This window comes from Ictalurus punctatus, chromosome 6 (assembly GCF_001660625.3).
Source record: "Ictalurus punctatus breed USDA103 chromosome 6, Coco_2.0, whole genome shotgun sequence".
NCBI classification, from domain to species: Eukaryota; Metazoa; Chordata; class Actinopteri; order Siluriformes; family Ictaluridae; genus Ictalurus; species Ictalurus punctatus.
This window is the reverse complement of record NC_030421.2, coordinates 5,130,284-5,157,673: the sequence shown is the minus strand read 5'-3', so window position 1 is coordinate 5,157,673 and position 27,390 is coordinate 5,130,284. Positions and strand designations below refer to the sequence as shown.

General features: G+C 39.5%; 1 protein-coding gene across 4 annotated transcripts; it reads left to right on the top strand.

Moving 5' to 3' along the window:
• Window positions 1-1,071: 1,071 nt before the first annotated feature.
• stat4 (signal transducer and activator of transcription 4) lies at window positions 1,072-26,975 on the top strand. 4 transcript variants are annotated; one of them, XM_017470496.3, is made up of 24 exons: window positions 1,072-1,243; window positions 1,386-1,517; window positions 3,920-4,055; window positions 11,567-11,665; window positions 12,246-12,386; window positions 12,627-12,705; window positions 13,908-13,993; window positions 15,256-15,407; window positions 16,616-16,774; window positions 17,627-17,719; window positions 18,196-18,255; window positions 19,079-19,099; window positions 19,365-19,458; window positions 20,355-20,399; window positions 20,551-20,634; window positions 21,248-21,346; window positions 22,332-22,467; window positions 23,094-23,146; window positions 23,819-23,913; window positions 24,836-24,969; window positions 25,218-25,409; window positions 25,510-25,552; window positions 25,661-25,760; window positions 26,375-26,975. In XM_017470496.3, the coding sequence occupies exons 2-24, from the start codon at window positions 1,390-1,392 to the stop codon at window positions 26,387-26,389; spliced, it is 2,244 nt and encodes a 747-aa protein (XP_017325985.1). In that variant the 5' UTR covers window positions 1,072-1,243; window positions 1,386-1,389; the 3' UTR covers window positions 26,390-26,975. The 4 variants fall into 4 exon arrangements, with proteins under 4 accessions (XP_017325985.1, XP_047012246.1, XP_047012245.1 ...); XM_047156290.2 differs by having other exon boundaries at window positions 1,072-1,517; window positions 12,294-12,386; window positions 20,358-20,399; XM_047156289.2 differs by having other exon boundaries at window positions 1,072-1,517; window positions 20,358-20,399.
• The last annotated feature ends 415 nt before the right edge of the window (window positions 26,976-27,390 follow it).

Here is a 27,390-nt window from a genome sequence, read left to right as displayed (position 1 = left end):
CTTTTAATCTCAAACCCAAATGTCTACAGTCTACAGCAAAAAAGAAAAATTGAATTGGCCTTGCCGTTCCAAGAGTTTAGAAATGATCAGCCGTTTCCCCAGCAACCTCTCTTTTTCTCTCTCCCTCTATTGACGTGAATCATTTATTTATGAATAAATAAATAAATAACACAGTTTGTCACATTACCAAGAAACCTCAAAGCATAAATTCCTATGTCTTGAAAATGTCTGAAAACTTACTGCAAACTTACAGGTTTACCTCCGACTGTTACAAAGCGCTAACGTAGACTAACTAAACGTTCCACTAAACTAAACCTTCACCATATCAACAATTACACACGCTTCTAATCAGCGTCCGAGTACGAGGCCGAGTCCCTGTGAACGAGCTGTCACCATAGTAACAATAACGCATTAGACGTACGAGCGCATTAATACAGAGCTGCTGTTATACAGTAGCCTGACCAAACAGAATCCAGAACTCCACAGTATATCAACGTATGTCACATACGGCAACATGATTTACGGCTAGAAATGTCAAAAAGGAGAATGTTTGTGAAAATATATCTCGTATTAGAGATGCACAGAATTTGAGCATTTTTAAATCTAATCTAAAACCTCATTTTTTAGCTTATTCAAGTCTGTTTTTTTTTGTCTGTATGTTTTGTGCCTCGAGAAGCTGCTTTAAAGTCGCCATATAAAAATAAAGTCTATTATCATTATTATATATTTTTTTAAATTAGATTTGCAAAAAATCTGTTAATCATTTTTTTTTCTCATTAGGAATTTACATCTGTCTTAAAATCCCAGATTATTTAACTATTCGTTAATCGATAGAAGAGATGCTATACATGCAGAAGTTTTAAACTGAAGTAGTTTGTGCTCATGGCACAGAAACAGGTAAGACATTAAGGTTTAAACACCAAGTTTGCACTTTTATTTACTTTTTTTGATTTACTGTACAAGTACAGTATGTAGCCATTTTTGGAACCTCAACGAGGTGGGATTGAGGTGAATCTGGCAACCCTGCAATGTGCAGAAGTGAAAGAGGTGTACATTGAGAGAGAGAGAGAGAGAGAGAGAGAGTGAGAGAGAGAGAGAGAGACAGAGACAGAGAGTTTGGTGACAGAAAGTGAAATCTGGGTTTTTATTCTGTACTGAGTTCTGAGCAGATGTGCATAGTACTCCAGCTGTGGAATTAAACCCGGATATAACTGTGGATTAATCTGAATTGAATTTCAGACAGGTAAACTTGGAGACTTTGCACTTTTGGAGCTGATTAACTCCAGGTATTAGGACAAACTCGTAGTCTTTTTTTTTTTTTTGCACTTTCTTTCTTTTTTGTTTGTTTGTTTGTTTGTTTTCTTCTTCACCTTCATCCTCAGCAGCAGGATGAGTCAATGGAAACAAATCCAGCAGCTGGACATGAAGTTCTTGGAGCAGGTGGATTATTTTTATGATGATAAATTTCCCATGGAGCTGAGACAGGTGCTGGCGAGCTGGATCGAAAGTCAGGACTGGTAGGATCCTAAATAAAATGATTTCCAAATATCCCTCTATTATGTCTATCTATAGATGTATGTATAGTTCTCTTTAGAGCTTTGTCTTTCTGATGATTTCGGGACTCAATCAGATTTGATGATCAGATTCATGCCGAGTCTTAGCTTGAGCTCTTAAAAATGGTTCCAATTAGAACCAAAAGTTTTTTTTTAAATCCTGATGCCACATGAGACCCCTTTTAAGTTTTACTCTCAAGCTCTTTAGAGAAGCATTTATGTACCGGTGCTTTAAAGAACCCAGAAATGATTATTCACAGCAGTGCCACAATGAACCATGTAATCATAAGTTCTCTTTAAAAAAAGTAAATAAATAAAATAAACCCCTAAAGTTAGTGCTTTAAGGAAGCAAAGTAAGCTTCTGAAGAGAGATCCCAGGAGAACCTTTTTCCGGTCCCACAAAGAACCAAAGCTCGGGTTCACTTTAACATGTTAACGGATGACGCACTCAAAAACCAATCCAGTGCTCTGAATAGGTTTATAACGAACCATGAAGAACTTCTTTAATCCTCAAAGAACCATACAGCTTAAGTCAAGAACCCTATACAATGAAAAATGGTTCTCGACAAGAAGAAAATTATTTACAGACCCCACAGTGATGTAAAGAACCATTAAATAACCTATATTTATATTTTTAAGAGTGTATATTGGATCTTAAGTGTATGTAAAATCTCCAGATTAATCGTTCGAGTAAATCCAAATTGAGCATTACAAAATAAAGAAATAAATATACGCAACCCTAAGTGCACACGTTTTAGTCTGTATGCGAATGGAAAAGAAGAGGTCTGGATAAGATAATCTGAGATAATCCAAGATAGAACTTTTATTGATCGTTCTTTGGGATTTGTAAGAAGCGTAAAAAAGAAAAATGAAAATAAAGAAATATAAATTTGACAATGCCAGTAAAATGAAGGTAGCAGTATGATCAGAAAATGTGAAAAAAACAAACAAACCTTAAAACAAAACAAACCAGAAGTACTGGTACTTTACAATCAGATACTGGTATTGTTACCTTACTGGTACCATTTTTCATTACAATTAGATACAGGTACTGGTACCTTACTATCTGTGTACAGATATACAAAGATGATAGCAGCATGACATGTAGCATGAAAGACTATCAGCTAGAGAGCTAACAAAAGAGCAAACCTGATCCCATATTTATTCAACAAATACCACTGTTACTTATAAACCCACAAACCCAAGTTAATCAAAGTCAGTACATATTAGCTATAAGGAATAATAAACCGTCTGGATGTGACACTTCAAACAAAATACATCATTTGACAACAGAAAATGGCATCTATGCTCATCAACAAATCGTGCATCAATCATTGAAACATGAATAATCTTATATCTCTCATAGTCTTATATGACTGGCTGTTCTATTTTAACATTCTGTGTCATGCTGTTACGGGAAAATAATCAATGATCAATGATGGGGTGGTGTGATGAAGCAGGGTTCCAGTTACCACCCTGTGGATGATCACTTTCCTATAACAGCAGGCCCTGAACTGTTTTATTCCTCCTCCACCACACACTCCGAATTACAGCACCGTCTGACCAATCAGAAGCCAGGATTCAACAGCACTGTAAACGCACGTGAGGCACGATAAGTTCAACTAGTTCACAGTGGCGTGGAAAGGATGTTATGGCTTGCAGAGGAAATAGAACAAGAGCTTTAGATGGACGAAACGAATAAAGTGACTGCAATTTAAAAACAAAAATGTAAATAAATACGTTTATTTATTTATTTTTTTAAATCGTAGAAATGATTTAAATCCTCGCCAACACGAACTCAAAATCAACCGATCGGTCCAAATCAAGCGGCCTGGCTTCGAAGTGTGGAAACAGCTGTGGCACACCAGCTGCACTGATAATGTTTTAAATACAATAGAAGTTTAAGTCTAGGCAATGCTTAAATATCTAAGCTAATGTTTCCGACGCAATCGACGCTAGCTATAGTAGCTAAGCTAGCTGGCAAATGTTAATTAGTCGTGATTAATTGGTAAGAGATTAATGAAAGACGCCTGCCTTTTGGATGTTTTAAGGCATTAGATGATTGCAAAAAAAAACAACAAAAAAAAAAACAACAACTCCATGGCAACATTAGAAATAAACAAATAAATAAACACACAAGTAAAAGAGAGAGGCGGAGCTTGCAGCACTTACATGGACATACAATCATTAATTTATACTCATACAGAGTGACATCAGTTACCAGTATTAGCATTTTGAAGTATGTGTGTATATATATATATATATATATATATATATATATATATATATATATATATATATATATATATATACACATACACAGTATATATGTACGTAAATATGTTTCGATGCGTTTCTGTTTTTAGGGAAACAGCGATGAATCATGAGGCCATGGCCATGGTGCTCTTCAACAACTTCCTGACCCAGCTAGAGAGTCACTGCACTCAGGAGCCGAACTTCCTGCACCGACACAACCTGAAGAGAATATTCCAGCAGATACAGGTACGAGAAACCTGCATGGATCACCTGAGCTGTCAGACACACAAAACTGTTATTACACTTCAAAATACCGGAGCTCTCGTTCAAAACGAGTCTGGCGTTTGAGCAGCAGTTTTCTTCCTGGGATAATATTGGTGGCAGCACTGGATCTAGTTTTCTCGAGAAAGGATTAAAAACTCCATAAACGTTTAAAACAACAACAACAGCATGGGATCGTATTCAGAGTTGACGCCTTGAGTCCCAAACGTTCCATCAATTTCTATACACGGAAAGTTCCTTGAGTTCAGAGTCAGGTTACGCAGCCGCTTAAGCTGATTTTCAGATTATTAAACGTAAATTCCGAAGTCTGCGAGTCGAAAAGCAGCATCCAAGATGGTGTTTTTTTTCCTCCGTAGCTTCTAGATCACCCCTTTAAAAGACAAATGAAAAAATCAGGGATAGAAAATGCTGACTATAGAAGGAAATTCAACAGGCGGTCATGTAAAGTAGCTACCTGCTACGCTTATAGCTCACGTTAAGTTAATTCATTCGTCAAAAAAAAAAACGTTTTTTTATCCATTAAACAAATCACTCCTCGAAGTAAGTAATACCTCTGGTCTGCTTTGATGTGTGCAAAACAAAAGATTTCACGGACTTCTAGTATTAGGACGATACACGCTCAGCGCAACACTTAAATCCTAGCTAGCACTTTTTGGTTACCAGACATAATACGACTGAGTAAGCATGGAGTTAGTTAGCACTCTTTTAAAAACACCTAGCTTAGTTTATGGCCCATGATTAACATGGTCAAAATGCTACCCGAGTTGTCAGGTACGGCAAAATAAACCCATGCTAATATAGTCCGAATGCTGTAACATGCTAGCAGGGTAAAGCGTTAACAATGGTGGTTTCATGCCTACTTTCACGTGAATGGCATCAAACCACTTTATTTCCCGAAAGTAGCGCATGATCAGGTCGATGACTTGAAACTTGACTTGAGGAAATAAGACCAACGTTGAGATAGGACACACCAGAAGCACTTATCACCACTTTGAGGTTTGAGTTTCACACTTCTGCCAGCAAAATATCAGAAATTCTGACTTTTATCATTATTACTCGAAACTAGTGTCGTGACAGTGAGAGTAAACGTGGTCGTGTTTTATCTCTTGTACTCTCTTGCGTCAAGCTGTGTTTATTCAGCCACCTTTACTAACGCTAGCATTAGTTAGCACTGACAAAGCACACACTTCAGCGTTAATACCACAGCAGTGACGTAAAAGAAAATGTAATGAATACATCTTAATGTTCCGATGTTCATTTTAGGTTATGGGAGAGATATAAGATTTTACAAATGAGCATAAATGACAACATGTTACTAAAAGTTGTTAAATCAGCTGTATATATATATATATATATATATATATATATATATATATATATATATATATATATATATATATATATATAATATAAAATATACACACACACACATATATACAGACTAAAAGGTTAAGTGTAGCATACCTTATATATCTTTCTATAGAAACAGGATGCTTCTGTCAAAAAGTTCCTCATCAATTGTGCAAACAAATGTCTTTTATTTTGTCTGAAATTTCTCTAGAACTTATTTACACACATTTACAGTTGAACCATGTGTCCACTTACACACTATCTGCCTATACACTGTTTTGGTCAAGTCAATCAGATATTTCTGCTGTTGGAACGTAAATGTCTGATTCAACTGCAACTCCAAGCAACAACAAAACAACCAGGAAAACACGAATATAAATATAATATATCAGATACGGATTTATCAGTCATTGAAGCGAATAATAAAAAAAAAAAAGGATTTAAAGATTTATTTCCGTCTGTGGTGCAGAAACGGGGCGGATATTTTGACAGCCAGTATCTGATTACAGACCGAAGCGATTAGGCGCATTTCAGTTTCGCTACGACGTGTAGCATTCTAACACCTTGATCAGGCTGTGATAAAATCACACAACGTTGATCAAGTGTGTTAAGCTGACTCTTTACTCAACAAGATCTGTCCTCCAGGATTTTGCGATTTTACGATCGCGGAAACGAACGCAAAATTCGAGGAAACGCAGCGATATTCGGAGGAGCTTGCAATAAAAATTTTTTAAAAATTGACCGCAGATTTTCCGCAGATTCGGACTGAGACGCGTCCTGCGACATCGTCACGACGCGCTCTTCGATTCACGTGCGTCGAAAACACGAGTACAGCTGAAGAGGTCTCGTTTACCGACAAACATCACTGTGAAAGAGCGTGCAGAACTATTTCGTGCGATTCCAAATCTCGCAGATTCGAGTAGTTTTCCGCAAAAAAACAAAACAAAAAGCACAAAAAAACTCTTTATGGACTTAAAAAAATGTATTTTTTCCCAAAGAATAGATTTATAGGCATATATACACTACCGGTCAAAAGTTTGTGGACACTCGACTGAAATGTTTCTCACGATCTTAAAAAACTTTTGATCTGAAGGCGTGCGATTAAACGTGTGAAATCGGTGTCGTGGACAAAAATATCATCTCGTTTCTTTCATTAGAAAACTCACATTTCATTTACAATTTGTTTCTTTAAACGGAACGACTCGGAGAGAAATATTCCAATAAAAGCGGCCAATAAGAGTCCGGCGTCGGTGCGAACTCCTTTAATACTGTTTAAAAATCATCTCGGGGAAATTCCTTAAGAAAGTGCTCAAGAAAACGCCAAGAATACATTTCTGGAAATTCTCTGCAAAAAGCGTGTCTACTTTGAAGATGATAAAATACTAAATTATTTTGATTTATTTGGGATTTTATTTTTATCACAACATAATTTCCACAATTCCATTTGTGTTACTCCAGAGTTTTGATGACTTTATTATTATTGTAAAATGTAGAGAAAAAATAAAAATAGAGAACGAGGGTGTCTAAACTTTTGCCCGTTAGTGTAGTTATATACTAATATCCTGTGTTCCTATTTCTGTGATGGAAATTAATCAGATATTATTGAGGACTCAAAGGTCAAAATAACAGTGGGTGAGTGGGTGGAAATGTTGGAACTCCATTCAGCCTCATCTAGAAACTTCATCAAGGACATATTGTATTAATTAAGACACTAGTTCATATTGGTGACATTATTTTTACATCATGAATCTAATAAACCTTTGATGTTTCACATGCTCATTATTTATCCAACGTGGGAAATAATGTTATTTAAAGATGCGATAGTCGATTTATTTCTTACTGGGAAAAAAAATGGTATCTTGGAAAGTACTGTGAAGAAGATGCACTTGCATGAGTACAAGTGGCTGAGAAAACCCGGTGGAGTCCGGTGCAGAGTGCTTGTCTGTGTTTACATGGCCTCCTCCTGTCAGTCTTTTTAAAGACACGCCCCCTAACGCCCCTTCACTCCACCACCATCGCAGTCTTTTCGGAAACATGGTGGACTCTGGAAAGCACCCAGAGCAGCCACATACTCTGAGCTAAAAGCACTTTTCCCAAAAACAACTTACTGACAAGAAATGATCAAATGAGAATAAACTGGTACCGGTAGTGCTTTTCCAAGCTGGGGGCACTTTATTACTGGCAAGGAAGGATGTAGAATTAGTGACGTTTTTCCTGTTTTAATGGAACGTCTTTACACAACTAATACAGTGTGAAGTGATGTTATGTTCCCGAACGCATCGCAGCTAATGTCTCTCATCTACATCCAAATAACGAATAAAGCTTGAAAGTGATGTCATGACCACGCCCGGTATTGCTAATTCTAACTAAACGATATGGGCAATATGACAAAAATAATCATTATATATATCAAAGATCAAGATATTTCTACGATGCACAATATGCAACACGATGTACAGGGGAAAAAAAGCTGTTGTAAACAACAATACATTCGTTTATTATTATTAAGCAAATTTATAAGAAAGTGGGTTTTTAAAAAATATATATATATATTTAAAAAATTTATTTATATTTAAAATGAAAACACTCAAAAACTGGGGGAAAATCTGTCCAAAATTTAACATCACATCAGCTGCTTCTAGACAGTTTGTAATTATTTAAAAATGGTAAAAATATCGCAATATCAATATTAATATCGTCATATCGCCGAGCCCTACTGAAGTTTCAATGGGGCAAGGCTTTGTCTAAATGACAATATACGGGGAGGCAGGTTTCAAGGTGTAAACAAATCATTCCAATGTTGTTGTACTTCACTTGACTGATCGTGACTTGTATTTAAAGAGACCTGTTAATACACACTGTTCTGTGGAACATGCGTACGCACACTAAGTGTGTCGCAGTTAGGTTTAGACCTTCACACCACTTCCTACACACTTTGGGGGAAGGGGTGATTGTATTCTATTTGTATATGTTATGCTTGGTGGTATGACACACATTAGGGGGAAGTGAGATGGCAGCGTACATGCAAACAGCCGGCCCTCTGAGGTTTGTACTGCTGTTGTATAGAGACACCAAAGTGTCTGAAAAACAAAAACAAAACACTGACACAGATTCTGTGTAAAAACCATACAACAGTAAAGGTTCTCTATCAGAAGTAGAACCCTTTAGTTAGCTAATGAACTCTTAAAGAACCCTCAAAGAACCCATTATCAAGTATTAATGGAGCTAAATTTGAAACTCCGTGCTGCGGGGGTTTCCTCCGGGTACTCCGGTTTCCTCCCCCAAGTCCAAAGACATGCATGGTAGGCTGATTGGCATGTCCAAAGTGTCCGTAGTGTATGAACGGGTGTGTGAGTGTGTGTGTGAGTGTGCCCTGCGATGGATTGGCACCCTGTCCAGGGTGTACCCCGCCTTGTGCCCGATGCTCCCTGGGGATTGGCTCCAGGTTCCCCGTGACCCTGAAAAGGATAAGCAGTATAGAAGATGGATGGATGGATGGATGGAATTTGAAACTCTAGGTTCTAGAGGGTCCCCCTTCTAAAAATACTCCAAAATAATACCAAAAAAAGTATAATAATTTTAATTTATACTCCTGTGGAATTTGAAAGAATTTGAAGAAAATATTGAACCAAAAACCTTCACAAGCTACATATGAAATGAATAAAACTAAATTGATCGGTTAAATAATGGCCTTAAACACAAGTTTCATAGAACGCATGAGCGTACAGAATTGAGCTTGGCCGTGCGCACCACTGGCATGTTTGGTGAAGGCGGAAAAAATCGGGGCCGAATACAAGGGAAAGCCCCTAGACCAAGTGACAATTCTTTGAATGGTTTAGCGATGCTTTGGGGTAGTTTTGCAGATCATGTGAAAATTGAGCGCCAAAATAATTCATATCAAATTTACATCGATAATTTATACAATTTCGATGCAGTTCAGTTCAATACAAATGAAATCGAATTGAATTGAAACGTGTTGCCTCTGCCAGCTGTAAGTTAATACTTGGACGGATATTTCAACAAGCTATACATGCAAATCAAAACATATACGCTTGCGCAACATCTATCAATTATAGTGACGGATTTGAACTCTGTTAGAAACCCGTTCGAATGAAAGACGACTGTTCACGAGGTTCAGAACGTGAAGACGAGACCTTGTTTTACAGTAAGAGTACTCGGTGATGTTATTGTCTGCAGGGCAGAGGCATCACCGGATATTAATTCTGAAGTGCCAGTACTTTTGACACCAACGTTTCAGATCTTCCTTGTAATTGCAGTAGAAATGCACTTCAGCAGAATATAAACTTTGTGGTTTCCTGCTATCATCTAACCCTGGCTTTTTTTTTTTCTTTCTTTCTTTCTTTCTTTCTTTCTTTCTTTCTTTCTTTCTTTCTTTCTTTCTTTCATGCAAAACATGAACATGAGTATCATGTCATGGAGGATGTTTGTCATGTAAAAGACTTTATGTACTGTACTGTACTGTACGTTCCTTTACTTTACGAACATCTGCCAGTTTCTAAGCGTTTTTGATAATTCAAGGGTTCACTGAGGTCTTGAATATGGTTCCTGAAAATCCCAGTAATTCGATATCTCAACAGACGTGTTGTTTATCAGAAATGCTGGAGGGTGAGACATGAATCAGAGGTGCTTTTTTTCTGCATGTGGGTGGATTTGGGGATTTCTCAAAACAACCTACCAAGAGTCAAATGTCAGGGGTTTTGCTCAGGATCATTTGAATATTCGTCGTTGGATGTTGTACTGCCATGCCAGCCTTAAAGAAAAAAAAAAAAAAAAAAACGCCAGACAGGAAAGCGTGTGGGCGATCACACTTTTATTTTTTCTTGCTCTCTTTTCATACTCCTTTTGTTTGTGTCACAACTTTCCGTGCGCATTTTGGAAAAAGAAAAGAAGTCTGGTCATTTTTTCCCCCCCAGACTGTCTTGTCTGTTTATTTTCTCCCAAGCTATCCCCCCCCCCCCCCCCCCCCCTGAAGTGTCTGTTAATGAATTCACAGCTTTACCTATTATGAATCTCTAGCAGTTTGGTTTTGCTTTCATTAACGGATAACGTCATACTGCATTCCTTATTAAATACAATTCCAGGAAATTGTACAGATTCTCAATCACGATATTTTACAGCTCTGTCGTGTGAAAGACAGGGTGTGGGTTTGTTTGTTTCGCCACGAATCAACGACTCTATGGAAACTTGTTTCCGCCACATATAGGAAAATATCATCCAATTGTTATCTCCACTGGAGGTTTGACAAGAGATTACTTGTATCGTATTACATACACGTTGCAGAATCTGAAAAATTGTAAAAAAATTTTAAAAATAATAAGACGGATCAGAAAAATCCCATGTTGTTGTTTTTTTTTAAAATTTAGTTCTGTCCTGAAGTAAACTCTTTCACATAACAGACGTTAACATCTAGTCCAGAAGACTAGACAATAATAACTGAATTTACACAAATGAACCAGTTTAAAAGTTTACACACGCACGATTCTTAATGCTGTGCGTCGTTACCTGGATGATCCACGACTGTTCTTATGGGTCGTGGTAGTTGTTCATGAGTCTCTCGTTTGTCCTGAGCAGTTACACTCATACACTATTACAAAAGGTGCAAACATTCACTGATGCTCAAGAAGGCAATATGATACATTAAGAGCCAGGGGGGTGTAAACTTTTTAACAGGATGATCGGTGTGAATTTATGTAGTACTGCTCTTCGGAAGCTACATAAGATATTCCTAGGAGACAAACTAATAACAATTTACACTGATCATCCTGTTCAAAAGTGAATATATATATATATATATATATATATATATATATATATATATATATATATATATATATATATATATATATATATATATAATTCATATATAATTCCCAAACTAAATTCAGTAGAGGACTTGGCCGATCCAAGCTCACAGCTATACAGTAGACGTCTTTACTCAAAGCTGGTCCACGGGACTTTCCCTGTATTTGGGTCAAAATTTGCATCTGCTAAATGGAAAAACATCTGGAACTCATCCAGGAACACTGATCGAATGTTTTTTGCTTTTTTTTTTTTTAAAGCTAATTTTTAATCAGTGCCGTAACCGTTCTCTATTCGTCTCACAGCTGAAATACAAAGCCCACCCTCAGCACCTGTCAGCCGTGATCTCCAACTGTCTGCGAGAGGAGAGACGCATCATATCAGCCGCCAGCATGCAGGAGCAGGTACGAGTCATGGAAACTGTTAGTTAGGATTCGTGCTTGTGCGGTATTGATTTTTCCCTGCTTGTGATAAAACCCCAGAACCGACTGGAAACGTGCATTTTCACCATTTCAGGTTTAAGGAGGACGTAATAATAATAATAATAATAATAATAATAATAATAATAATAATAATAATAATAAAGGACGCTCTGGATGATGGATTTTTAGTGATTTTGCAATGAACAGATCCAAAATACTACATAACAGTGCATTTCAGACGCTTTGCTGTAGGCCTATTTGAATCTGTTTCACTATATGTATTATGCACACATGAATGAATTTAAGACCTTCTCCATGTACAGTCACAGAAAGCAAACACGTCAACAAGATTGGGAAAAAGGGGGCGGGGCTTCCTGGATTTCTCAGCTAAGTGATGTTAACTTGCAGCGCTCCTAGACGTCACTGGATATGGCTGTAGTGTAATAGTGTAGTGCTTAGGGATTATAGCATTGTTATATCGCACAAGCCTAGTTAGGATCCTATGTATATATATATATATATATATATATATAAATATAAGTTCACTCTTACTTTGTGTCAGCTTGCCATCTTAGCACATAACATCCCCTGCCCATCATGCTGTTGTCAGGGTCCACTGGAGAAGTCGATGCAAAACTCGGCAGCTTTGGAGAAGCAGAAGAACCTGGACAACAAAGTGGCCGTGATCCGTAGCAGTGTGCAGGTGAGGCCAATGCAACATCAGTCTAAAAAAAAGAAAGAAAGACTCCACATAAATGAAAAATACTGTTAGAAACATGAGTGATCATGCTTTAAAAAAAAGAAAAGAAAAAGGTTTGAGATGTTTCTGTATGCCATTCCATGACAACGTGGTACTATGACTGCTCATGATGTATATACTGTATACGAAGCGGAATGTTGAGAGCTGTAGAAAATGTTTAACATTTCCATTACATGTACTCAGCTTCTGGACCAGGCTGTAAAGTATCTGGAGGACATGCAGGACGATTTCGACTTTCGCTACAAAACCCTCCAACTTCGAGGTGAGTGATCATACGTGATTATCTACAGCTCCACTGGACCAGGTTTCATGTAGGAGCTTGTCTGTAGGCTATTTTAACGAGCCAATGAATGTTTGTGTATGTGTAGGGTCGAAACTAGAGCCTGATCACATTTATATTTACATAAGTCACTGGGCAAATCCGGTACAGATTGTGCTTTGCACACTTGGATGGATGCGAAGTCATTTCTCGGTTCAGCACACAGATAGGGAAGTGAGTAGCTCTCAACAGGTTGGATTTGACTCGGCAGATTTTTGGTAACCATTTTTTTTTCTTTTCTTTTGTGTGCGTGTGTTTTAGTTGTTTTAGTTTTATTGATCTTTTGCCTTCTCGATTCACCATTTGGTTTGTTTAGTTTTGCCTGTATAGCGCTTTTAACAATAGATATCATCGCCAAGCAGCTTTACACCAAACACCAAATAGTGGGGGAGAACCCACAAATCAACAGATTGAAAATAAACTCGATTGAAAATAATCAGGAGGTTGTGTGAACGAATAAGAGTTGCTTGCTTTTCTACTCGTGACTACAGAGTAGGATATGTTAAGCAATATCACTGACTACGTTTACATGCATATCAGTATTCCGATATGAATCGGAATTTGGCGATATTCGAATTAGCATGTTGTAAACGCCGCAATCCGATTGCCCGAGTCGGATTGAGACAATATTCTGATTCCACTGAAATGAGATCTATGTGCATGGTCAAACTGCAAGGAATTGTGGGTACTTATAGATGCTTAGCTATAGGCTAGGTATTTAGGAACGGCAACTCGGGCATATTTAAACAGCCATGCATGTATGCAGGAATATTCCAAACATCGTTTTCAGAATATGGCTGCAACCCGAATATAGACCTTAAATTTGGATTTGATGTGCGTGTAAACATAGCCCCTGTCTGTATCTGTATTTGGATTCGGATTTAGACCCGAAGTGGGCGTGGCAGTTAATATTTGAGTTTGTATTTGTACCAGCTTGCGATATTTTCCAACAAATTCAGTTGATCCTACTTCCCAAAAGAGAAACAAATATTGAAACCACCTCTACCCTGACCAGGCAGGCACTGAGGATGAAGGAGCAAACGCTGTACATTGCGGAACACTATGTGCGTCGTCCACGTTAAAGAATGTCAGTTTAGACCACGTTCTGAATAATTTTTTCATACTCGGTTGCGTCCCTGCTGCAGACCCAGTGGAGAGAAACTCTCAGAACATGAAGCAAGAAGTCATGACCCTTCAGGAAATACTCAACCGTCTGGACTTCAAAAGGAAGGTGAGTTTTTAGTGACATACCGATTTAGTTTTTCTTTCGTCCATCGCCTTTATCTAACCTTCTGAGCCATTTAATTCCTCATATCATCCGTCGAATTTGCCCCACCCGAGGTGTTTTAACACACAAGTTCAGATGAAATGATCTCTGTGGTTTTTACACCTCCACCTTAGAGTAAGGCCTGCCCAAGCATTTCCTGTCAAATGTCAAGTCAAAATGTACTCCGGATTGCTGAGCTGAACAAATCCCACGGCAGAGCAAGTCTCTACAGCTCCGGGGAGACGCCACAGGCATGGTGAGATGGTGACTAAGCCATCCTGCTTGCCTTAGATTTTACTTGAGGTCACTGATAACGTCCCAAATGTCAGCGCCATTTGTATGAACGGTTAGAGTTTGTTGGGTTGTTTTTTTCTTCTCCATCTCTTGTGCTGTTAAATCGTGACTTAGGAAGTCCCTAAGAAAAACTGCACTAACAACAGGAAGTGATAACAGGATGTCATAAAAGTGGTGTAAAGTTGCAACCAATCAGTATCTTCTTATCCAGCCATGCTCAGGAACCATGCTGAGAGCTGTACCGTGTCAAAATGTGTCCCAATGGAAACGCCATTTGAAAGAACCTTACCGTGCTCGTATACCAGGCGATATTATGTGATGTAATCCTAGTGTACGTTGACATGTTAATGAACATCAAAGAATATCAAGAGGAGGAACTACAGCATCTTAAACATAAAACTCAGCACGAGGAGTTCGCTGGTAGCCAGAAACAACCCTAACCCCGACCCTGACCCTAACCCTAGGCAGGAACAAATGCCTACAGATGACGCAAGTTGAGTATGAAGAACAGCTCTTCGCCAGAATGTTGTTCATGTTGTTGATGATCAGCTGCTATTGTCAGTGGCAACGAGGGATTCTGACGCAACGAAAACTAAACCAGATTTCCAGCTGTGCAGAAGTCGAAACAAAACCTCCACTGCAAACCTACTTCATCCAAGCTAACTAATGCACCTAGCTAATGCACTTCATTTTTATTTTAAAATCAACTCGCTAACATTATAACGAATTAGCTAGAATAAGTGCATGCCATGTACTGTATGCACGCTTGTCTTGGCTGCTATTTAAACATAAACAGAGAGAGAAATGAGAATAAACTGTCCGTGCCGGCTCTGACTGATTAATCCTGAGTAGGTTAGTCATTTTGTTATTAGTATCAAATTCAAATTCTGTAATCAATTCTGTAATTAATAGAATTTATTTTCTCTCAACAGGAGATTTTGTCCAAAATGGGAGACGTGTTGAAGGAGATAGACAGCCTGATTGTCTCTCAGCTGATGCCTGAGCTGCAGGCGTGGAAACGTCGGCAGCAGATCGCCTGCATCGGAGGCCCGGTCCTCGCCGGACTCGACCAGCTCCAGAACTGGTACTGCCTCACACCACTCAACACTAATGAAATTAGCACTATGATGTTTAGGTTACTCAATTTATGTTTCTTGAGGTGTACGTATGGACCTTTCTGAAAATCGGAACATTTCTCTTCTACACTACTGTGAGATTTTGCCGGATATTAACTTCCAATACACCTGGGTCAGCTAAGCAAATATTAAATACCGGGTAGAGTTACGCGAGACACTGTGTGCTGGTTCCCACAGCGCACATTCCATACTGGTTAGTCTGAAGCTCACAAGAACAGTCGATTTGATTCCAGCAAACCTGGGCCGCACCTTTTAAAATAACAATGACTTGTAACAGCATGGCTTTCGGGAGGAGAATGAGGACTCAGGAGGAGGGAGGAGGCATCATTTCCAAAAAACTAAATGGCCATTTTCACACACAACAGCTCTCTCTCTCTCTCTCTCTGCTCAGAGATTCCTTTCACTGCAAGGCATGCAGCGTTTTAAAAGAGCATCGTTAATCAATCACACCCAGGTGATTCTGCCTTACATTCACAAGCCCACGCTGAGGAGAAAGTCACAAAAAAAAGCAAATCCTTTGAAGCACTTTACAAGATTACCAAATATCTTTCCGCTCTCTTTAATCCATCTGGTAGAAGTGACATCAGCGTATCATAGATGTCCGTTGGCTTGGTTTTATTTAAGGCGTCTGTCTGAGGAACACTGGCTATCAGGGGCAATAAATCATGGATGAGATGCCAGATTCACACCCAGGGGTGATGTTGCGTAGCCAGTCCACCTACCGGCATGTTTTTGAGAGATGAGAGGAAACCGGAGAACATGGAGGAAAACCACACGGGCACGTAATTTGGCAGACGCCCTTATCCAGGGAGATTTATCTCATTTATACAACTGAGCAGTTGAGGGTTTAGATCCTTGCTCAAGGGTCCAGCAGTGTGAGCTTGGCAGTGCTGGGATTTAATCTCACAACCTTCCAAACAGTAGTCGGATATCTTATCCACCGAGCTACCAGCGCCCAGCACAGAGATTAACCTGAGCTCAGGATCGAAGCGGAGCCCTGGAGGTTCATTTTACAGTATAACTAACAGCTGTCATATTGCAGTTGAAATAACATTCGAATAAAATAAATAAATAAAAAAGCAGGAATTGAGAGAAGTGGCAGGCAAAGCCCTTTATCCAGTCTCTTTCCTGCGTGTTGTTTGTTTCGTCTCTGTAGGTTCACCATGATGGCCCAGAGTCTGTTCCAGATCAAACGGCAGCTGGACAAGCTGGGCGAGCTGATCGTGAAAGTGACGTACGAGAGTGACCCCATCCCTCTGCAGAGACCTCAGATGGAAGAACAAGTCAAATATCTAATATATCACCTCATCAAGAGGTAAAGCACAGCACCCATGCTACAGACGACACGCTCGACTCGTTCGCAGTTTATAGTGAGGCTCAAAGTCAAAAGACAGAAGTGAAAACAGAAACACGGGGCCCCTGTGGTTATTGTGTAGCATCCAAATAAAGCACAGCACAGCTCTACGGTTGTTAAGAATAACGTCTTTCGATATAATCATACGCAAAAGACGTCTATGAACGTTATCGTTCAGGTTTTAATATTTGTAAAAAAAAAAAAAAAAATTAGCAACAAGATGTAACTATAGCTTTAAGTTTGAATTTATGGCAGTTTTTGGCAGACGCCCTTATCCAGAGAGACTTACATTTATTTCATTTATACAACTGAGCAATTGAGGGTTATGGTTCTTGAGTTAAGTAGTTCTTAATGGGTCATTATAGGTTCTTCAAGGTATCGTCCCTTAACGGGTTTAAGTGAACCCTATAAAGTTCTCTGTGGGACTGGAAAAAGTTCTCCTGGCATCACTTTTAAGAACCTTAACTTGGTTCCTTCAATTTTTTTTTTTAGAGAATTTACGATAACAGTTCCTTGTAACACTGCCATGAAGAACCATTTGTGGGTTCTTTAAAGCACCAGTAAAGAGACTGTTCTATAAAAAACTTGAACGGAAAGGGTTCTTTATTCAATTTAAAAGGGTTCTCTTATGGCATCAGGCTGGAAAACCCTTCTTGGCTCTGGTTGGAGCTTTTATGTCTAAGAGTGTGCTGTTACAGAAAATGAATCCACACCTTCTGACCAATCAAAATCCCAGAATTCAACAGCGCTGCAGTATTTCAGTTCATTTTTAAAGTTCATTTTAAGGTTAAGGATTCTTTGCTTGATTTGCAGTTCGTTTGTTGTGGAGAAGCAGCCGTGTATGCCTACACACCCTCAGAAACCGCTCATCATTAAAACTCAGGTGCAGTTCACCACTAAAGTCAGGTATGTATGAGTCGCACCTTACCTGCAGTATGAAACAGAGTCGATTTCACAAGACAGTAAAGTCCAGCAGGTCAGGTGTGAATAAACACCTGGTCAGGTGTGTGGGCTTGGTTATCTTCCATGTTCTCTTCAGGAATTCCCAGTGTTTCGCAATAATCATATCATATACTGCACCATAAGCTTACACTTTATATTAACAGTTCATTAACAGTTAACATTCTACCGTTGCCTTGGTGAAAATTTTGAATCGTTCTGTGATGAAAAACACACGTATTTAATTCGTCATCAGAATTGTTTAATTCATTCCCGTGGCAGCTTTTACCATACGGGGGTATGCTATAGAGTTACATTTTATTTTCCCATATCTCTGACATCTATATACAGTATTTCCTGTAAGTATTCTCCCATTTTGATGCCTGGATATAAAGACATTTTAATCACGACACTGTTTAAAGCTGTTTCTGATTGTTTTTCAGATTGTTGGTTAAACTACCTGAAGTGGATTATCAGCTTAAAGTGAAGACAACGTTCGACAAGTGAGTTTATTGTTCATTGGCGTCGTGCTTTAGCGCTGCGTTTCTTCAGACAGAACTGGGGTTTTTTATCAGGGTGGAGGGAATCGGGAATCGTGGCTACGAATACCAGTCGATTTCAGTGCAAACGCTTCAGGTGTCTGCTGGTGAGCTGAAAAGGAAACAGAATTTGAATAGTCTGCGCTTTATATAGCGCTTTTTAAGCTTAGCAGTTTCTCATTTTCACACATCAATATGGCAATACAGCTACCATGGAGAGCGCTAACTTGCCATCAGGAACACATTGGGGTTCAGTGTGGCGATTGACCCGCCAACCCTACGATTAGTGAACAGACCGCTCTAGCACCTGAACCACATCCACCCGATATCACGTTTCAGCACGACGATGACCGAAAGCGCACATCCAAACAGTCCAGACCTGAATCCAACTAAAAATCTAAAAACTAAATATAACCAGAAGGTGCTTCAAGAAACTATTAGTTTAGGGGTGTGCACGCGTATGGAGCTATGTTATCTTAATTTCTTTCTTTTCCTTCACAAAAAACAGCCATTTTTAAGGGGTGTATAGACTTAAAAAAAAATAAAATAATAATAATAATAATGATCCACTGTAATATTCATCTCATGTAAAATGCTTGATGTCCTCAAGTAAACTTTACTTCCTGTTGATTCATTATTTATATGACTCTCTAACACCTCCCATTATAAATATGTTGTTTAAGTCACAATCTGTTCTCTAACCCTTAGCAATGTAAGCGATACACAGGCAATCTTTCTAAATATAACTCTTTTTCTGTTGACTTCTCTGTGTTTTCTCTGTACCCAGGGACCTCCCAGCCGGCAAAGTGTGAGTACACACCGAAAAACCAGCGAGAGCAGCGACTTCCTGTCGTTTCTAGGCCAAGCCTCAATGTGAATGTTGTTTTGACACGGCTACAGGACGTGTGGTTTAGAGGAAACCAGTTATTCAGACTGAATGAACTGAACAGAATCTTATTAGAAATATTCACCAATACACTGAATACATGGACCTACTGTACATTCAGCTCTTTGATGGATCGTGTTGTGTTCAGTCCATTTTGGTAACATTGCTGGTATTTTTTGTTCTATAGTACCAGGCAGTTCTTCATCCCCACGAACAACACGAAAGTGATGGATGTAGAAGAGTCGTCGAACGGATGTTTATCGGTGGAGTTCAGACATCTGGTATTTAACCCCTAAATCTGTCCTTACAAGCGTTCACCTTTGACCGAGGTGAGCGTATTGGGTTGTAAAAGTAATACGTGGACGGGATCAGTTTGAAACAATTTGTGTCACGGTTAGTTTTTTTTTTTTTTTAAATACCAAAAGTATACCAAAAGTAGTCCTGTCCATTAAAACAGGTCCATTTCCGCCTGCTGCTGTAAACCCATTACCCATGACCCAACACAGCTTTTCCCGCCTAGACAGCCTCACCACTCCCTCCATTTCCTCTCGACTCGCCCTAAATCAACAAATCACAATCGCAGCCATTTTTTTAGTTAGTAAACAATGACATGCTGTACTTTTTATCTGTTTATAGTTACACGCCATGGCGCATCCTTGAAACAAATTCCTGTTCTCGCTTACGTTACAGCAGCTATGAGCCGTCGTTCCTTCATCGGTCTCTTACCGAGAAACCTACTGGCACTGGAGACTCCTTCCATAAACGTTAAATAAACGTCTCCTCACCGAAAACGTCACCACGTCAGCAACGTTTCAATCCGTTTATGTCGTATGAGTCCCTGCTAGTGAGCCGTTACTATAGAAACGATAACGTGTTAGAACGAGTGCATAAATATAAATCTGGGATTTGACGAGCTGCTGTTATAGGAAATTAATCAGCACTTTCTGACCACGAATCCATAATTCACGAGCATTGTGGTATAATACAAATAAACACAATGTTTTAATGATTGTTAGTTGTGTTCATTTTACACTTGCCCCCCCCCCCCCCCCCCCCCCCCCCCTTTTTTTAATTGAACATCAATAGGTCTTGTAATGCTAGTGCTAGCCGACGTGACAGTGAATAAGTGTGGGTTCCATGTTTAGCTGCTATGAGCTAATGTCTCTCTTCTCAACAGCAGCTGAAAGAGAAGAAATTTACTAACGGAACCAAAGGAAACGAGGTGAGAAGAATTCTGACGGAAGATTTCAAACGTCCCTTTGGCTTTGTCCTTCTGCATCGTCTCTGCGAAAGAGCAGAGTGCAGAAGCGTTAGTATACGTCAGTGATAAAGCACACAGGAAGTGCTGACGGAAGTGTGTTTGTCCGTTCCAGGGTCCGCTCACAGTGACGGAGGAGCTCCACTCGCTCAGCTTTGAGGCCATGCTGTGTTTGCAGGGGCTGGATATTGACCTGGAGGTGTGTTTCAGTGGCTGTTTGTAACAAAACAATGTTCACCGTATATCAGATCAGATCAGATGGTTGGTGAACTTCTAGACTCACGTCTGGTCAGTGGCAAAACCAGTTCGACCTTAAGTTGCAGTTAATATCGGCAGTATAAAGATGTTGTATTTAGGGATGCCGGAAAACTGAAAGTTACAGCTTTACCTCTGACTGTTACAAAGCAGTGGCACTGGAGACTCCTTCCATACACATTTTCTTTACTTTAAGAGAACATCACCTTACGAAACAATTAATACGATCACGTGCGTTTTAAAAAAAAATCCGTTTATGTGCTGTACAATCACTGTGAATGAGCCGTTACTATAGAAACGTATTAGAACTAATATAAACCTGTGATTTGTAGCACCCAAAATCTTTGTTTTGCTAGATAAGAAGCTTGATGCCTTGTGTAGGACCAGAATAGTCATCTTGTCTTCGAAATTCATTTCATTATAGAAGTGTTGCAAAGCTATTTAACGATATCAAAACATAAAGATACTAAACAACTTATAGGCCACAAGGGTGACTTGACTGTAAATTGTATTTGTGTGTGTGTGTGTGTGTGTGTGTGTGTTTCTGAAAAATCTAGACTTGCTCTCTGCCGTTGGTGGTGATCTCCAACGTCAGCCAGCTGCCTGCAGGCTGGGGCTCGGTCATGTGGTATAACCTCCTGACAGATGATCCGAAGGTGAGACGTGAAAACACACAGCAGTGAAACACCAGGAGAACCCGGGCACTGATCTTATCACATGGAACATTTGCATAGAACCGGGCTGCGTGAAACAGCCAGGCAAATGAGGATCTGCTATCCCTAACTGCTTCCCTATAACCTAAACGTTCCCTGATTAAGCCTTTTTGTTATTTGAGGCGAGACACTAAGAGCGAATACAATAACGTTTAACAACAATGCACGTCGCAACTAATCCTAAGCCACGTTTTCCATTTATACAAATGAGGCTTTATGTAATTAAATACGTAATAAAACCAAAAATCTAGTCCACGGGTGATGAGGCTCACAAAAAAGGGATATTTCTTTATCGTTTAAGCATTAAAACACACAATGTTTAATGTTATACGATTCAGTATAAAATCTAAAATAAGTCCACGCATGTTCAACATTGAGAGAATTTATTACCTCTGTAATATCCTTCGAATTAGGAATACCATGAATGCAGCTCATACAGTGAGAAACGAGCTTTTCAGGAATATATGGCGTGCCGTGATTTTGAAGTGGGCGGAGCTTAAACCCTACTTCAGAGTTGCTAACTTTCAGATAATGCTGTCATTTATTTTAATGCGGATTAAATGAAGTATAGAAATTTGGTCAACTGCCAGTTCCCACCCACCATCCAGCTCTCCCCGATCATACGTCACCTGGGGAGGGTGCAGGCTCAAACACGTGCTTCCTCTGAGACACGAGAAGCGGACTTCCACGGCTGCTCGTGCTAACTCGCTTAGAGGAAAGTGCTATCTGCTCTCTTCTGCATACGTGACTTGCAGACGCTCTCGATTGGCTAGTGTCGCTGAGATTGACAGGGAAGACAGTATGCCCTGGCCACCTGTCGAACCGCTGGTTAAGCGTCCTAAAATTTTATTGACGAACAAATCTAAATCGCTTGTTTTCTCTCTTTCTCTCTCTCTCTCTTTCTCTCAATGATGTGAATGTACTGTAGAACCTGGCGTTCTTCAGTAATCCACCCAGAGCCAGCTGGAGCCAACTCTCAGAGGTCATCAGCTGGCAGTTCTCCAGTTTCGCTGGTCGTGGACTTAATAAAGAGCAGCTGAGCATGCTGGGAGATAAACTTCTGGGTCAGTCGTACACTCCGTTCATCAGTCAGAACTTTACTGATATTAATGAACGTCATGCAGTGAGTAATGACTCTGAGAGAAGAGAGTCTGTTTTCATTATGTAATCTAATTCATAACTGGCAAAAATGATGGAATCACCACACTTAGACACTTAGACGACGCTCACCCGGCTTTTTTTACCTCGTAGCAAATAAACAAATCACAGATAGGACACAAAACAATATATTTTAAAAAAATATCCCATTAATTAAAAGAATTGAATGAGTTTGAGGCATGTTTCACGAAGTCAGAATGTTCAGCTATTAAACAAAAATTGTTTGGTGTCATATCTGTGATTGGTTTATTTGCTACGAAGTAAAAAACAAAACAAAACGGGTACGTGTCATCTAAGCGTCTAAGTATGGTGACTCCATCATTTTTGGCACGGGTTGTTTGCACATTTTTGCACATCTGTATGTGTGAACTGGCTGAGAATGAAAGAGAGTCGGGCATGTCTGGGCATATCACAAGATGAAGCCGAGAGGTTTCCCCCCTTCGGTATTGTTGTTGAGGAATGTTTTGTCAGTGAATGCGAAATATCCTGAAGGTAAACTGTATTTCATAATCATGCACTGTTCTGTTTAAAGGTCAACACGCCTCATATAACGACTGTCAGGTGTCCTGGTCCAAATTCTGCAAGGTACGTCCTCACGTCTGACTCCCACTGGCTTTTCTAGCTGCAGGACATCCTAAAAAGTCCTCAAAAATACTTTCTAGACTATTCTGAAGTGTTTTCCACACAACATGTTGGATAAAACACGACCATGCACGAGGCAGAGTGTGAGTTAAAATAAGGATAAATATTAGCCCTGCGTTGTGTTCACGCGTCCCAGAGGAATGGGTCAATCCTCAGAGTGCCTAGTGGGATGAATCTGATAAGTATAAAAAATTTTGGGAGGAAAAAAAGAAAGAAAATGAAAGGAAGAATAAAAATCGAACGAATGAACGAACAAACAAACAAACAAACAAACAAATAAATACACCTAGCATTAGCACAGTTAGCAATAAAACACAGAGACACGTCAATTTGAGGAAATGTACATTATCTAAACTAAAAGCAACTGGAGCTTATCTAGTTTTTGTTTCTTGCTGTGGAATAAATATTGTTCGAGTTTTTCTTATTTATGGTTTTTGTAGAGCATTTTTAAGATTTCTTATCATTACTGTAAACTCGGTCTTATTTAAATTGGAAATAACCTTTAAAAGCCTGTAGACCTGAGCTATTAAATGTATCTTTTAAGTGTACTTTTATTTTTCTGGATCTGCGTTTACATTTTGTTGTTCTTGTTGTTGGTGTTGTTGTTGCGTTTAGGAAAACATTCCAGGGAAGTCGTTCAGTTTCTGGCTGTGGCTCGACTCCATCCTGGAGCTCATTAAGAAACATTTACTTCCTGTTTGGATTGATGGGTGTGTATCATTTTCAGTATTTAGCGAGCGCTCGGCTCGGTTTTAAATCTTACTAAAGGGACATCAGGCTACAAGAGTGTGTTACCAGTAAAACAAATCTATATGATAGAACCCGGTAGAATTAATAAAGCCGTTGCCCGTTGCCTTTCGACACATTTTTTTCCCGACGCTATCATATTAAACGGAGGTGTGAGGAGTTGGGCTGGGCGAAACAACAAAAATATCATATCGCGATAACTTGAGGACATTTCTACGATACACGATACGTATCACGATTTAGAATTCCGTGAACAGTAGTAAAATAAACAAAAAAATGCGTTTGACAATACTTTTCTTTAATGCCTACAAAGACCAAGAAGATACCATTTCATGTGTAATTATTAAAAATGTAAAAAACACATCAGCCTACCAGCGATATCTCAGAAAAGTGTATCGAGAAATCGTTTATCATGATATCGATCGTATATCGATATATCTCCCGGCTCTGAGTAAGTAAGGAGACGTTTATTTAACGTTTACCGAAGGAGTCTCCAGTGCCAGCGCTTTGTAACAGTCAGAGGTAAAGCTGTAACGTTTATGTTTTCCGACATCGTCGTGACAGAAGGGTTTGCACGCGTGTTTGCGTGGAGCGTCTGCTGTATAAGTCCCTTTGAATGAGCTGTCACTATAGAAACGCTAGCGAATTAAAACGAGCGCATTGATATGAATATAAACCTGTGAGTCGCAGCTTCTGACCAGTCAGAATCCCAGACTATAAAAGATTTACATCACGGCTCTGCTTAAACCTGTCCAGCGGGTGGCACTAGTGAGCCATGACTCTTGCGTCAAAGCAGGGGCCTTTACATGTACCTGTGTATTTGCTGAATGAATGAATAAATAAATAGATAAATAACCACTCCCTGCTGTGCTGTGGCGTCTACAGATACATCATGGGGTTCGTCAGTAAGGAGATGGAGCGCGCTCTGCTGAAGGACCGGGAGTCCGGAACGTTCCTGTTGCGCTTCAGCGAGAGTCACCTCGGAGGAATCACCTTCACCTGGGTGGAGCAGGACAACGGTGAGAATGAGATCTCCCACTTTAACGGGACTGAAGGTCGGGGTATTTAAAATAATAGACAGAAAGAATATAAAATGAATTTCTTATTCCCACGCAACCAGTCAAATATAAACCTCTACAGAATACTGTGTGTATTTAAACATATGTGTGGTTGTAAATCGGTCAGATCAAAGGTGTTTACGGGATAACAGATAACAGAAGTGTTATTGTGATAGTCGTGTGTCCTAACGGACTGCATATGTCCTCAGGTGAGGCGAAGTTCATCTCTGTGGAGCCGTATACCAAAAACCGTCTCAGCGCACTTCCCATCGCCGATATCATACGAGATTATAAGGTTATTGCGGACGGGATCGTCCCTGAGAACCCGCTGAAGTTCCTTTATCCCGACATTCCTAAAGACGAAGCTTTCGGGAAACATTACAACAGTCAGCCGAACAGAGGCGAGTTCTAAACGTTGGCTGTTTCAAACGTTTTGGTTAAAAAACAACACAAAAACACCACAAACATTGACTTCCTGTCTCTTTCTGTCTGCTCTTACAGTTTGTCCGTACATCCCAACTATTTTGATTCCCATCTCTCTGAAGTAAGTCTGAGTTTTGTCCCAGAACACGCACGATCACTATAAAGCACACTGGCTCGTTATCTTGTGCGTTGCTTCTTGTGTTAATTGTTTGTGTGTGTGTTTGTTCAGCACCACTCCTCCTCCTTGCTCGTCTCCGGAGCCACCGTTATCCCCGGGAATGTCGCACATGCTCAGCCAGCACATCAGCCCGTATGAGATCGAAAGCGTTGTAAGTTTTCTTACTCATCCGTCCTGGATTATTAGCCTCTGTCTCCTGGAACGGAACATAAAACACATCGAAATGACATGGAAATCGTGTCTTCACTCACTACCGTGACGTGAAATTTGACAAGAAACAGATTAAAAGTGTGACGTGCCATTTATTAATAAATATAAATGTATCACCATTGGCAAATTGCTTGCGGTGTGGGAGTAATAAAACACTTCAGGACACGCTGTAATTGGAAAATAATCAACTTTTGGGGTGGGGCGACGTCAGAGTCATCGCAGCACATCCCATATATTTCCCAACAATATTTTTAGTTATTACAAGTACAAGAAGTCATACTTTTTTAAAGTCCATTTATAGTTACATTTAATGTTGTGGAATATTCTCATTTGCATATCTAGCAAGTTATAATAGTCGAATATTTTCTCGCCAACCTCTCTCTTCTTTCTGCGCGTTACCAAACAACCACAACGTGTAAATTAGGACCGGGCGATATGAAGTCATGATATCGATGTCATGATAAACGATTCCATAATACACTTTTTATCTGAGTTATCATCAGTGTTGTGACATTTTTTTTTAAATATAATTGTGTATTTTTGTTTGTTTTGCAGATGAGTTCGTTATAGACGGTCCTGCATTCCATCTGCTCCGGCACAAAGATGTGTGGTGTGTGTGTGTGTGTGTGTGTGTGTGTGTGTGTGTGTGTGTGTGTGCATACGTGTGTGTGTGTGTGTGTGTGTGTGTGTGTGTGTGTGTATAAAATCATTTATAAAAATCTGTCTTTGTTCAGTCCTCCACGTCCATGTGCACTTCCTCTGTACATTTTATGTGATAAAAAAACCCCGAAAAGCTAGAATGCACAGAATTAACTTTTAAAATCAGAAAATTTTATATATGTCAAAAATGTTCGTGTACGGTTATATCGCACGGCCCACGGGGTAATTCGGTGGTACGCGAGTAACGCATTTAATCTGTGGCTCCTAAAGGTTTTAAGACGCATGCTGTGGAACAGGAATAAAATCTAAAATCTAACGAGTCCAATGCTTACAATCCAAACAGGTTTTTCTTCACTGATAAGAGCATCACTGTGATGTCCTTGTGCGTGTTTTTCTTTTTTATTTCTGTTTTGCAGGAAAATATGTAATATGTTGCCGGCTCGATGAATGTACAATTTTTGATTCTTTTGCATTTTCAATAAAAATAATACAACCACTCGTGTTCCTTTTGACACACCAGCCACACAACAGGATTTTCAGTCATGTTGCTCTGATTCAGTGTGTCTTAAAGTGCACCTATTATGGTTTTTCAGATATTCCCTTTCATGTAGTGTGTTATATACGTTGCTGTTTGTGAACGTAAACGTCTGCGAAGTTTCAAAAATCAAAGCGCACGACAAACGGAGTTACTGACACCCAAACGAAGGAACCAATTCTGAACAGCTGAAATGACTCGTTAGTGATTCCAGACTTTACTACCTGTACTAACCTATGTTTGTAGGTTTGTAACAAAAAGCCCCGCCTCTGGTCTTCATCGGCTGCTCTCTGACAACGGTAGACCAATCACAAAAGACTGGGACGTCTGACCAATCGGAGCAGAGTATGCTCTCTGAAAGGAGGCGTTTAGAACG